This window comes from Macaca thibetana, chromosome 2 (assembly GCF_024542745.1).
Source record: "Macaca thibetana thibetana isolate TM-01 chromosome 2, ASM2454274v1, whole genome shotgun sequence".
In the NCBI taxonomy this organism is placed as follows: Eukaryota; Metazoa; Chordata; class Mammalia; order Primates; family Cercopithecidae; genus Macaca; species Macaca thibetana.
The window spans coordinates 26,662,381-26,677,127 of NC_065579.1; the positions used below are offsets into that span (position 1 = coordinate 26,662,381).

General features: G+C 36.8%; 1 protein-coding gene across 6 annotated transcripts in view; it reads left to right on the forward strand.

Moving 5' to 3' along the window:
- Nucleotides 1–14,747, forward strand: part of ZNF385D (zinc finger protein 385D) — a 985,910-nt gene that overhangs the window by 886,749 nt on the left and 84,414 nt on the right. For all 6 annotated transcript variants that reach the window (XM_050779485.1, XM_050779489.1, XM_050779487.1 and 3 more), the window contains one exon: nt 8,777–8,939. In XM_050779485.1, the coding sequence (XP_050635442.1) occupies nt 8,777–8,939 (163 nt within the window). The remainder of the gene's footprint in view (nt 1–8,776; nt 8,940–14,747) is intronic.

Below are 14,747 nucleotides of genomic sequence, written 5' to 3' on the forward strand. Positions count from 1 at the left end.
GGTTGAGCAGCTAGACAAAGTGGCTTCTCTGATTTTTCTCAGTTTTGTACAAACTTGAAATTTTTGTGTTTCTATCAGTAGAGTTAAAACTCATTTGAGATCTCTGATTTACGAAAAGCTCCAAAAAAGATTGAGCAAATTTAGCAGAACATGTCTTCCTTCTAGCTAGATTAGACTTTGTGTGCTGGCTTCCAAAGCCCACTGCTATCCTCTGTTCCTCAATCAGGACTCCTCTCTTAGAGTTCAAAGAGATAGCTGTTTGAATTCAAGATCCTGTTATGAAAGAAAGCAAGGGTTTCTTTCATAACAGGAACCAGGCAGTAACTCTCAAATTAGCTTCTCTCACTCAGGTAAGCACATTCTATTTTATCATTCATGTTAGATACTTGAAAACATTATATACTTAATGTTTAGGAATCATGAAGTTTATAGATGAATTGAGAAGCTTTGAAAAGATAAGTGACCCCATCTAGACTATTTTTTTCACAACCATGTAAGTACTTAGTGACAAAGTACTTTCTTTGCTTATAAAAATTAGTTACCTAATGTATCTGAGAATCTGTGACATGCTTCTCTTCCTTTTATTAATGTGTATTTTAAAACTTTCTCCCCACTGAGTAGTGGTGTATGAAAATCACAGTAATCTTGTGGTATTATCTTTTCCCCCCCTTTTTTTCTATTCCTGTAGCTGTTACTGTTCATTTCTGTATTGAAGAGTACAGAAGACAGGAATACATTTAAAGTAAAGCATCAATCACTTGAGCTCAAAAGAATACTCTTAATTGAATCATGTTTTTCACTTCAGGAAAAAATTTGAGTGAATATTCATTTTTATTGATAATGTAATTTTCTATTTACATGATAACTATACAATAATAAGTTGAAATGAATTATTAAATATTCTATGTGGGGCATGTAATTAAGAAACAAAAATATCTATATCCTGTCTTTTTTCACATTGCATAATTTGTATTCACAGCAGTAAGGAAAATTTATGACAATGAGCTATTCTATCTTTAAATTTCTTCTTCAAATGTTTTGTTAAATGTTTCTCAATAAAAAAGCCGTAAGTATATAAGGAAAAAAACTAGACATGGCTAACACTAACTCAGTTTAATGCAAATAAAACAGTGGATTAGATACTTCTTTGTTACAGTGAAGTTTTAAGAGTTTGATATAGGGGTTGATTTTTGCTTATTATTACTGTCATTATTTTGATTGAGAAGGGGGTTCCTCTAGCCCCTGCAAACTGTATCATAACAATGCATTCAATATAGAGATATAAGTAATGAGATCAGGAATTTTCCAGTGACAATAATTTCCTTGGAGAGAAAAGATAAAATATGGAAAGAGAAAAATCACAAGGACTTGGAAAGCACTCATATGTAATGTTAGAATTATAAGGATGTTTTCAAAGTTAATTTGCTATTTGAGTTCATCCTTCTTGGATAGAAGTTCCCTAAGTACACATGTGTCTGAGTTATTTTTGACATATTTTTTAAGGAAAAAAATCATTTGATAATTTTTAGGGGGAGTAATACACATTGTTCACATAAAAATGTTCTATCTTCAAATGATTCTACATTCATCTTAAAAAGCTAGGACTTCAGCAAGAAGTGCCAAAAGAAATGGCCACTTTGGGAGAAAAATGCATTTTTACTTAAGATGAATAGTTTTTAAACTTTAGAGTTAACTAAATCACCTCCAGGGCTTGTAAAGTACCCATTACTGAGCCTCCCTCTCATAGTTTCTGATTCAATATGTCCAGGATGGAGATTGAGAATTTGTATTTCTAACAGTGTCCCAAGCCCATGCTATGATGTTAAGATTGCTGGTTTGGGGACCAGAGTTTGAGAACAAATGCTTTATATGAATGTTAAATGAACTTGAGAGTTGATAATCAAAAAGTTAAGATGAGTAAGAATTTGGAAATCTTCTGCTGAACTGGTATATACAAAAGTGATATTCCAATTATTCAAAAAGCCACTGAGTAATTAGAATGCATACTGATCTTCACACATATGGCTGCACCTGTGCATGTGACTTAACTAGTCGGATTGAGTGGGTGTATGCAACTACTCTTTCAGGTTCCAATCAGCCTAGTTGTACTAGTGGGGAGGTTTCCAGTGACTCAAGGGCCAATTAAATGCTTTCAAATTCAAGGTTTATTGCAAGGCTTTCACACACCAACAATTATGCAAATATATTCAACACACACAGACAGTAATAAGAAAAAAAGGGGAATAAACTACTGATGAGTAGCTCAGGAGACCAACACATTGCTGGCCATGGGTTTGGGGTGTTGCAGCACTTAGGCAGAAAGGAGGCCTCAGAATTCTCACCAGCAGGGCATCTGCAGGCATCTTAGCCCTGGTTGGTTTCTTTGCTGTTTCTATGACCCTTCACAGGTTTGTTCATGGCCATTATCTCAGCAGTCTTTTGGCTTCACTTCCTTGCCGAGTCTCATGGTGTCTGGAAACAGGAAGTGCTACTTTATCCCCTCAGTCTACCATATATATCTTTATAACTTTGAGGGGTCAGCAATTTCACTGTGGGCTGAGTCACTTGTCATAAGTGACTCCATTTTGAGACATTTAGGATCATAAAACAGTAATATATATTAACATTAAAAAAACAAAGATAAAATTTTCAACTTTTTTTCCTGTAGTCATTTAAGATTCTAGGATATTATATTTTATCTGATAATTTTTATCTCTGAAATAATCTAAGCTAAAATTTAATAAATTAGATTTTAAAAAAAAAAGGAAAGAAAATTTCAGTTGGCTGGAGTGTTCTCTTCTTTCCCCAAGGAGGATAGTGACATCTCTAATAACCATTGTTTTTTTCTTTTCTGGTGTTACATTTTAATATTGCAAGGGAAGAAAAAAAATCATTCCTCTATCCTTCATAATTCTTAGCTGGGACAGACCCTTACAACAAAAGACAGATTAACAAAAGAAAAAACAAACAAAAGTTTACTAAGTTGTATACCTCAGGCATGAATGCGCGATGAACCAGAGAAATTAGTAAACCCCAAGAGTAGACTCAAAGAGGTGACTTTGACTTCAGGTTTGAATAGCCAGTCTCTTTACCCCTTTAGGGTTTCAGCATCCTTTGCTGAAATAAGGAAAAAAGTTTATAGAGAAAGGCCCAGTTATGGGGAAGTGGCCAGGAAGAGTACTATAAACAAGAGTAACTGTGTTATGCAGATTTCAATTCATGCCTTCTCCATTGATCAGAGTCTCTAGTGATTTAGAGTCATCCTTATCTTCCTGGCACTGGGAGGGAGATATATAGATGTAAATTTCTCTTTAAAAAAAGGGTTACTTCTCTGTTCTGAGAAATTCTCCTTTGTCTGCTATTTCTGAAAATAATCAGCTCAAAATGATCTTTATACTATATTTGCAGTGGAATATTCTGGTCTCTTATTATAGTTACCTTTTGGGTTCTTCCGGCCCACTGCACACACAAAACCAGTTCACTGAGACCCTGGTATTGCAGTAAAGAAAGAGTTTAATTAACATAAGGCTGGACATGGGGGAGAGCTCAAGATAACACTCAAATCAGTCTCCCCAAATCCTCTGACGTTAGTGTTTTTCAAGGACAATTTGGTAGGCAGGGGACTAGAGAATGGTTGCCACTGATTAGTTGGGGATGCAATCATAGGGGTGTGGAAAATGTAATGAGTCCTCCTCTGGGTGGGGGACCACAGGACCTGTGGAATCATGAGTCATGAGTTTTGGTGGGGTTCCTCAGTTGTCAGAATGAAAAAGTCTGAAAAACATCTCAAAAGACCAACTTTAGGTTCTACAATACTGATGTTATCTATAGGAGCAATTAGGGAAGTCACGAATCTTGTGACCTCTGGCCACATGACTCCTGTGCAGTAAGGGATTATAGTAACTAAGCCTACATTTTAGCAGGATTCAGGTTCCTTCCATAATCCTAATCCTGTGGCCTTTTGTAGGTCTTACAAAGGTGGTTTCAGCCCTAAACAAGGCGGGGATCAATTTTAGGAAGGGACTATTATCCTTGCTTCAATGTTAAACTATAAATTAAATTTCTCCCATGGTTAGCTTGGCTCACGCCCAGGAATGAGCTAAAATGGCCCACCTGCGAGGTTATAAGCAAGATGGAGTCAGTCGTGCTGAACTTCTCTTGCTTTCATAATCTTTGCAAAGGCAGTTTCACTCCAGTCATATTTTGGGGTGGCATGTCCTGAATTCCATCAATGTGATAATGTTTATTTTCTTTTAATACAAATTTAATGTATGATAAAATTACATAATATCACAAGCTAAAAAGGCCACCTTGTTCTTTTTGAAATTATTTGTGTTCATGAAAATTAATTAGTTATGGTTACTGGATATATATACTTATAATAAATGTCTGAGTTTTTAAAAAGCGTAAGACATGTTTTGTAAAAGAGATGTAAAAAGTATACAAGGTATTGGTGCTAATGGAATAAAAGAAATACCTAAAGAGTAACTTCTCAGTGAATTTTATAGGGCAATAACAATTTATACAGAAGTTTCTTACTTAGCCAAATGAGATAAATGTGCATGTGCATGTTTCAAAATGACAAAACCCCTCTCTCAAATGTTAGCTAATTAAGACTTATTTTTATCTACTGAAACTTCAGTTGCATTTCAACTAAAAACCATTTTGAAATATTGAAGATAAAATTTGAAGATTGAAAAGTGGCTGGCTACTGATGACTAAAATGTGGTGATTACATCTAAAATAGCGTTCTGTTCTACAGGAACGCGTGTGTGCATATCTTTAATGTCAGCATTTGCCTCTGGGATGACACTTATTAGATTTAATGGTGCCATGTGCTATTTCAAGATTGGCATAGTGGATTTTATAACACAATGTGCTAATATTCCACTTATTATTTAAAGTGTTAAAAACTATAGACAAATTAAATTTAGCAGAGTTTAAATGAGCAAAGAACAATACAAGAATTTGACAGCCTCTGGAACCAGGAAAGGTTTAATAACACTCCAGGGCTCTCACGTGCCTGAATAACATTTATAGACACAAAAAGGAAAGTGACATACAGCAAGCAGAAATGAGGTACAGAGATAGCCTGATTGGTTAACGCTCCCGGTTTGTCCTATTTGAACTTGGTTTGAACCGTTGGCCGCCTGTGGTTGACTTAAGTTCAGTTGCTGTGATTGGTTTAGACTCCTCTACTTGTTATACAGTAAGTAACAGTCTGTGTACACATCAAGTTAGGTTACAGTTTACTATGTATGCAGAAACTTTTAGGCCAAATTTAAGATAGGTAGGAAGGTAGGTTTAGGCTAAAGTTAATTCAGTTTAATTAAAGTGAGTTGTTAAAGCTCAAGTCTTACTGTTTTGCTCACATCCATATGTACCATGATCACTCGGTTTTGCTTTAGTTTTAAAATACGAAATTCTGAAATATGGTGCAATGAATTAGTACAGATACTTATTTAACTTAGAAGTCATGTCTGTGAAAAATAATTATTTGCATGTGTATTGGGAATTCCCAGGTGTCTGGGAATGACTTGCCTCAGAAAATTGCTGATAAATAATAGGACACAATCTCATAGGGAATTTGTTGTGCTAGTATATGGTATAACTATCCTACACTTCTCTGCTCAAAAGAAAAGCAGAGGAGGCCCAAAGAGACATCCCAGGCCAACTGGTGCTTTAAAGAAATCTCTCAGAAAAATTCTTTCTTAGGCTGCAGCTTTTTTACAGTCACAGAAAAATAAAATATGGATGAATAATCTATCTGCTTTAATCTATGTGTCTATCTGCATCTATCAAGTGGCCTAAAGGGGAAGGAGACTGGCTGCGTTTTCTGCCTTCACATAGGGAATACACTGTTATACAGCATACCTGAATCAAGGTAGACTTAGAGTTATGGGGTCACTATAGATAAATTAGAAAAAATTATGGTAGGATAATCTAGGAACAGTCCAATCAATAATCTCTATAAACATTACATAGTATATGTGCTGCCGAAGCGAGCACAATATAAACATTACATAAAAGTCAATGATAAAGAAAATTTAAAATATCTAGAAGGGTTATCTCTCTCTATTAGCCTTCCAACCTGTATGCCCACTTCCACCCCAACACACATACCCTGCACAATTACAATCATATTGATATTGATGTCCTCTGCAACCATCACCCCACTATACTCATTTTCTCCTAAATTCTACATTTCTTGGTTTATCTATAATGCCTTGGACCCTCATATAATTTATTTATTTTTAATTTGGGAAAGACTTATTTGCCTTTAAATCAGATAATTTATAATTAAAATAATTATTATCAAGGTGTTTTGGTACTGTCATTCAATAAACGAGCGAGTATGCATTTCATTTTGTCTTATTTTGCATTTTAAGATATTTAGTGTGTCTGTTGGGAGCCTGTCAACTTCTGGCCATTTTGTCACTCTGTTCTTCCCGCAACTCTCCGAGCTGTTTCGCTTGTTAGAGGGCATTGGTTTGGTTGTGCCTGTGCAGAGAGGTTTTTGTTTGTTTGGTATTTGGGTTTGTTTTGTTTTTCTTTTTGTTTTTCTTTTTTTTTGGTGTAAGACTTTCTTAACTTGTGGGCTTCTTTTGTAGTAAGTTTCTTAATTTTAAAAATAGTGATAATCACCTGGTCCTATGATATGTTAAAACAAAGTATTGTTTAATTTTAAATGTCACCGAGAATGTTAGATTTGTTAGGAACCTGTGAAATGTATATTTTGGAGGTATAAATGGAGATAGCACAGTTAATCTCACCCCCCATCTTTTAATATATATTATCTGTTAAACATTAACTTGTATCACCAAGGAAAGGGTTACTTGCAAAGAGAAGAGAAACTCTGCTTTAAGGGAAATGTTATAGCCAGATGCCTAAAGAAGATGACCGACTACTCTGTGATTTTAATTGAATACAGGGTATCGTTCTCAAAAGTTATGGCCAAAGGACTTGATATACTAAAAATGAGAATTAGTCAGGGAAAAAATAAAAGACAAAATTTTGTCCTCAAAGTGACATTCTCCATGTAGAATCAACTTAATCCAATCTATCACTGGTTCCTCAATTAACTATAGCATGTCTTAACTTCATATTTTGGCTCACACTATGTCTTTTGATGTTATGTGTTGTTGGAAAACTTGTAACTGATGCATGAGTGTGCTCTCTGTTCAAACTGTTTCTAATATATAATTTCCTTGTCCAGTGTTCTTTCAATAAGGGTACCTAGTCCTTTGAGGATATCTTGCTAGAATGATGCAAATGAAGATGTGGACTGTTTAATTATTTGTTAAAATATATTATATTGCAACACCCTAGTTATCACAGTTGCTGTAATGAAGAGGACAATGTGATTATTATTTTTTGGCAAAGTGAAATATTTAGTTTAAACAAGCAATGGGAAGTAATGGATAATCTAACAGGAATAATCCTCTACGGAGATATCCTTTTGTGGGGGACATTTGGAAAGGTTAAGACCTGGAAAACCTAATTAAAGAATCTTCCTGGTCACCCTTACCCTACCCACCAACTGCAAAGTCTTTTCTCCCCCAATAAATAAACATTAATAAACATACATTTATTTAAATATGATTTTCTATCTCTATGTATTTCTTTTTTTTTTGAGATGGAGTCTTGCTCTGTCACCAGGCTGGAGTGCAGTGGTGTGATCTCAGCTCACTGCAACCTCTGTCTCCCAGGTTCAAGTGATTCTCCTGCCTCAGCCTCCTGAGTACCTGGGACTACAGGTGTGCACCACCACACCCAGCTAAATTTTGTATTTTTAGTAGAGATGGGGTTTCACCATGTTGGCCCGGATGGTCTCGATCTCTTGACCTCATGATCCACTCACCTCAGCCTCCCAAAGTGCTTGGATTACAGGCATGAGCCACCACGCCCGGCAATTAATGTATTTCACTATACTGCTCCCCTACACACACACACACACACACACACAAATGCTCTTAAGAAAACAAAACATGAGAAAATGCATATCACTCTAAACTATATATATATATATATATATATATATAAGAAGGCCAAGCAAAAGAATTGGATTGTCCCCATTAGGTAGTCCAAACACACTGGAACCTCCTGACGATGGACTGGGGCGTGAAAGATCCATGTGCTGAAAAAAATGACACTAAGTTGAACTTCTCAGACTACCCTCGGTAAGAAGCGAGGAGAAAGAATCTGAAATTGCCCAGCTTCTGTATGTTCCATTTGAACTTAAGCAGTGCATTTTCTTTTGAACTCTAAAGCTTCAATTTCAGTCTCCAGGGTGCTTACTTCCCCTGTTTTGTGAACCTTTCCTTGTAGACACCTGTTGGGGACTGTATTATAAGACACACTGTAGAAACAGAAAATGCATTTTCCAAGCCTAGAAGGTAAAAGCTACTCTTTTCTAGGGCTCTTGTTAATCTTTGGGAGCCCAGCATCTTCTGTGGCAGAACAAAGACGATACAGGTGTAAATTCTTATTTTTTTTTCCCCACTCCCACAAAGAAAATGTTGTTGACATGTCAGTATTCAGCTACATTTCTCTTAAGATAAACAATAGAATATTTCTTCCTTCTATCCTGAGGTTTTAGAACTAGATTCCCATTGCTTTCTAGCATCATTCTAAATAGAACCCCACTGTTTGGCCACGGCCAGAATTAGCTCGAATGGTACCTGTTATTGAAAGGGAGTCTGTATTTGCAGTAATACAGAGAATGCCAGTTTAGAAATGAGCCTGATTGCATGGTTCATTTTGTTCTCCTTTGTAGAGCCAGGCTGCGGCCCACTACAAAGGCACGAAACATGCCAAGAAGCTCAAAGCACTGGAAGCCATGAAAAATAAGCAGAAATCTGTAACTGCCAAGGACAGCGCAAAGACTACCTTCACCTCCATCACTACCAATACCATCAATACCAGCTCTGACAAAACAGGTTAAGCAATGATCTTTGTTGTTGTTGTCCTCCTCGTCGTCACTGGGGGTTCCCTCCCTTGTCTAGCCCCACGTCTGTTTACTTATGTGCCTGCCACATTGATTCATGCTTGAGCCATCTTTCTCTATAATGGTAATTGTTTCCTCTCATTTTTCCAAACCCCTATGAGATTAAGATAATCACTAATTATATTCCAGATTTTGCATTTTGCAAGAGTCCTGTGGCTGTTTCAGAGGAATAGTCATAAAAGGCATTTGAAGCCATGTACCCCATAACTCTTTTTGAGAAATGAACCTTTTCAGTGTGCAGTATTTGCATCTTGTATGCAGCACCTTAGCTTATAACTGCATGGCAGATTTGATTTAACTGTGAGTACACAACAAAGTATGCTAAATGAATCGAGAAGGCCCCAATAAGGGCATTATTACAGACAGGCTTTATTCTCATAAATTCCAAATACTGCGTTGTTTTAAGTAGTGGCTGTGTGATACTGGGCTTGTTATGGCTGGGTAACCTTCCCTCTGCAAACACAGGTAAGTGTTATTGATACCAATTACTCTTTTTAACAGAGTCTTCACGGTGAAATAATGGCCTCTGAATGGCCCCTTGGGATAGCTCCTGCCAACGACCAGCTTATTCATAATAGGGGAAGCTAGTGAGGTTTCCCTAAGCTGACATTTTAAATATAAGACCACTGGTTTTCAAAATCTACAGAGAAAATATTCCTGTGTGATTCATGGATATACCCCTAATAAATCACTTTCTAGAACACAGAAACTGTTACACATCAATTGTTTTCCAGTCCATGTGAATGGCAATGGTGAGAAAACGTTCATATCATCACCAATGGTAGTGTCTTAACTAAAAGAGAATCTTCTGGGTATGATTGATGAAAATAGAAAATAAACAGTGAACGAATAGGATAGATTACAACAACCTTGTTACACAGTGTAACATCTACTGGACACGTATCGGCTGTTCCAAGGATTGGGAATGCTGCAAGTGAATCTGTAAGGGATAGTGATGTTCTGAGTTCCTATGGCATTTTGTGTTTTCTTTACCCAGGTATTGCTGGTAGATGCATCATGCTGCCCTCCCTAAGAACCCTGTGTCCTCCCTCAGCCTGAACACATGTCTCATCTTTGTATGCTGGCACCTGGTCTGGCATGGGGTAAATGCTGAGTAAAATGTCTGTTGAATGACTGAGGCTTATTTCACTCCTTTGGTTTGGTTCTCTGATATAGCCAAGTTTGTCCCACCACATACTAAAGAGGAAAAAAAGACAAGCTTGTCATACTCACCTCTTTGTTATCCAGGGCAAGAGCTGGATTGTGCCATTGTGTTAATTTAGATGTAAAACCTTTTAGGGAAAGCACTGGTCTTTTCTCTAATAATCTAAGACTAAAGGCTTTATTTTGAGGACTGAAAGAGAATGAGTAGGGGATCACCAAAGCAGCATTTGGCATAGAGAAGTGCAGAAAAATCCTGAAGCCTTTGGATGCAAAGAAGGTAGTAGGTAGGAAGAACAAAGAGATGAGTTTGATGTAAAGGGTTAAAGTGACATTTTTCCTTGCTCCCAATTTTTTCTACTTTTAGACTTTTGTAATCAAGAATTCATGTTTGGGTTATCTTGACTTTTTTAAAATATGAAAATATTTGTTTCATTAAGGATGCACATCATTTAAAAATATATGTATGGTAGGTACAACTGCTAACTTGGGTTAAGAAAAGCCCCCAAGTGTGTTGTCTCTGTTAAGTAAATGAGTTGTGACCACATACCTTCATCTCTTAACTTAGAGACTAGAATGTGTCAACCTAGAATAATCCAAAGGGTCAGAATCTAGTTTAAAGAGAGTTTATCCAAGTATAAAGTTGGAGGGTGGCTGCCCAGAAAATACAGATTCCAAAGAATGGAAGTCAGTATTCCAAAGAATGGAAGTCAGTGTTCCAAAGTGTAGAAGTTTAGTATCATTTTTATCGACAAAGTTTAGGGAAGTTTAACAGAATTTCAACACCTCTTTCTACATAAGGCTTAATGCTTAGTTAACAATAATCTGACGTTGGTTGGGGTGGTCTTATTCTTTTGGGAAGGGTATATTTAACATTTTATACTGAGGATATAATTCTTATGGGGTCTTTTGCACCATCTAGTCTTACATACAGGACAATAAAGGATGCAGTTAATCTATAACAAATATCAGTAATTGGAAGGGGGAGGCAGTCTGGTATCTGGTCTCTCCTAGTCATTTATAGAACAAGAACAATGAGGAAGAGAATTAACCCTAAAGAAGCAGAAATTGCAAACATGTTATGTGACTCAGTCTCCAGTGCTTAACCTGCCCCCCACTACCCTTGGCATAATAAATTTAGAGGGTCCTTAAATTTTATTTTCTTTTACAACTTTGAAGGGTGGCAGTCTTCCACGCTCTGTCCTTTTAGAAGCTGAAATGTTAACAAACTTTGCATTGGTCTTTTGAAGACAACATAAACATGCCAGAATTTACCTAACAGTGGAAATAGTGTTGAGATGATGAAACACCCTTCCAAGCTGAAGCTAGAGAAAATTTCAAAAGAGCAGAAGAGATAGTAAAGTCTGTAAAGTTAGTGCAAATATTCTAAAGCCAAAAGAAGGAAGTGATGGACATTAGGAAAGACCTTGCTTTCCTAATCCATCAGGACCTATATCAGGAAAAAACAAAACAAAACAAACAAGCAAGTTATATAGGTTGAGAGACTGAGAGTTCCAGCACACTCATCAGATATTTTGAGCCAAATTCTCTTTAAACTGAATTTACACAAAACTGCCTATGAGAAAAGACACCCATTTCACAGACCCTTATTCTATTTGTATTGCAGTATAAACCTGAGGCATCTAGACTAATAAATTTGAGTTTTCTTAAAGCAATTACATGTTCTTTTTATTGCTATGTGCTTCCTCCTACTGATTAGTACCGCTCTGAAACAAAATGAGTCTGAGCCTGGCACAGTGGCATGTGGCTATAGCCCCACCTACTTGGAAGGCTGAGGCCCAAACAATCCCTTGCATCTGGGACTTTGAGACTGGACTGGGCAAAATAAGTGAGACCCCATCTTAGAAAAAAAGGACTCTGAGTTAATTTTGTAGAATAGTTAAATACTCGGCAGAAGGAGAAGAGGTAGATAAGACTCTAGAATCAAAGATCATGCATTTTTTAATAATAAAAAAATACAGTTTTTCTGGTAATGCACAAGAATGTTTTGTGATTTGTAGGCTTGTCCATATATAAAAGATAGAGACACATGAAATCACATTTTACTAATTTATCAAATCATTTTCATAAAATATCTAATTATATGAAAAAACTAATCCAATTATATATATTTAAAAAACCCAAACTAATTCCTTTGAAAAATGCTAAACGTGTCATACTTTGGTAAATGAGAACCCCTTGAGAGGGTTGGGGCAACAATAGTGAAAAGGGCAAGAAATAGTATGGACTTTAATTAGAAAATTGATTTGGCGGTTTTCTCTAAAATACAAGAGATAGAATGAATACGAACAAAAACTAAATTTTCATAGTAAACCTACTTGATTGGTATAAAGACAATTTTGATTAATAATTCCTCTTAAATTTTCAAGTCATATATTATTTATTAGTATAAATAATAAGGTTTTATCTGCTGCCTTAGGGTGACACATATGTCTAAACCATGGGGTTAGCTCCTATTTGCTAACTTTATGATCTTGGGTTTTGTGTTGCCTTTTTCTCTCTCTCATTATGCCACTCTGCTAGAGTGCTGAGCAGAAAATCGTACTCAGTGCTCAGCCACTGACTATTCATAGAAAGAATGCCTAGTTCATCTATCTCAAGGCAAAAACACACTTCCTAACATTAAAGAACAATTTTAGTTCTTGTGATCTAATGAAGAGTGTTAGGTTGGTGAATTTACATGTATAAAAGTTTACAGGCAAAAGTAATATTTTAAAAAAATATATTGAGCACTCTAAATTGTTAAGAGTGGTTACTGTTCATCACACAATATTTCATAGAGCATTTCCAAAGATAGTCAGAATAATTGTCCAATCTAGCAAATGTTTTTAAATACCAAGTTTTTTATTTAGAAAAATTAATGGCAAAAATTTAAAATTTATACTCAAAGAAACTAGGCAAGTGTAACTAAGTTGTGTTTTTTGTTCTTCTATGAAATGACAAATTCGGAATTGTCTGAATAAGTTCTGTACAAGGTCATTCTCTGATCTTTCTTTACTTTTGATTCTTAGGGAATCTCATTTACGTTGTTTATCAGTTAGGTTAGGCTAGGTTATATTGCAGTAATAAACAACTTCTAAAATCCTAGTGGCTTTTGCAATATCTAATTATTTCTCACCCATACTACATATCAGCTGTGGTTTTTCTTTCATCTTAATTTAACTCCAGGACTAGGCTGACGAAGCAACCATTAGCTGGAGAAATCTATGGAAGAGGAAAAAAGGCTCTTAGAGCTTTTTAGTGGACTGGCACGTAATATTTCTCTCACTTTTCACTGGTAAGTTACATGGCCAAGCCTGATTACAATGGGGCAGGGAAGAATAATTCTCCTCTAGAGAAGCACAACAGGTATTAGTCAGCAATAGTATAACATTCTATTGTTAACTTAAATCATGAGATCTACAGATTTGGAGAGAAGAGCTTTATTTCTTATAATGAGTTATAGCCTGCAGGGTGGCCATCCTGACAGTCCGGGAAGCACAGCCTCCAGCAGAGTCTGAGAACAGGTACTCTGAGGGAGGAGAGATAAAACAGGAATTTATGCTGAAACAGTTGGCCAAGTATACATATTCAAGGAGATATAGGAGGAGCTATGAATATTCACAAAGGCGGGATGTATGCATGCATAGTAAAGAAACCTGCATGTTACATATGACCCATATTCATTTTGGGGTAGAGACTTTAAGTAAATTACAATTAGGTCCTATGAATCAAAAGCTGAAACAGGGACATGAAGGCGCTTACATATGCAGCCTCTGTAAACTGGCCAGAACCAGTCCATGGCCAGTGGTCTCTTATTAAGAGAAAGTTACTGACGTCAGTCTCTTGTGCAGTCAAGGCTGTAGTTATGGCTTATGAAAAGTCAGGGAGTTAGGCACTGTCTGGTGGTCAGTGAGCTGCAATTGTTTCAATATTGCTTATCTTGAGTCCAGTGCTTGTAAACAAGCTAGAGAAACAAGCTGCTAGAGAAAAGAAAAATGTTGTGACAGTTAGAACATAGTTTATTCTCTACGTGTAGGGGTGTGTGCCTTAAACTTTGTCAGGCATGGCCTTAGTTCTTATTTAGAATTTTGTATCTTATTGCCACAAAGAGTCTGTTCCTTCAGTCTTGTGGTCTCTATTTGAAGACTATCATGGTTTCCTTCAATTATCACTTGTGCTTACAAGTCTTAAGATTCTCTTGCCCTGTCCTTCTTCTAAGTCCGGACCTGCTTTTCCATGGCCCATTGCTCACTTACTTGGATGGCTTTCCAGCATCAATACTTAACAGGTTCAAAAAACAAACAGGCTGGACGCGGTGGCTCACCCCTGTAATCCCAGCACGTTGGGAGGCCGAGGCGGGCGGATCACAAGGTCAGGAGATCGAGACCATCCTGGCGAACATGGTGAAACCCTGTTCCTACTAAAAATACAAAAAATTAGCCGGGGTGGCGGTGGGCGCCTGTAGTCCCAGCTACTCAAGAGGCTGAGGCAGGAGAATGGTGTGAACTCGGGAGGAGGAGCTTGCAGTGAGCCGAGATCGTGCCACTGCACTCCAGCCTGGGCGACAGAGCCAGAC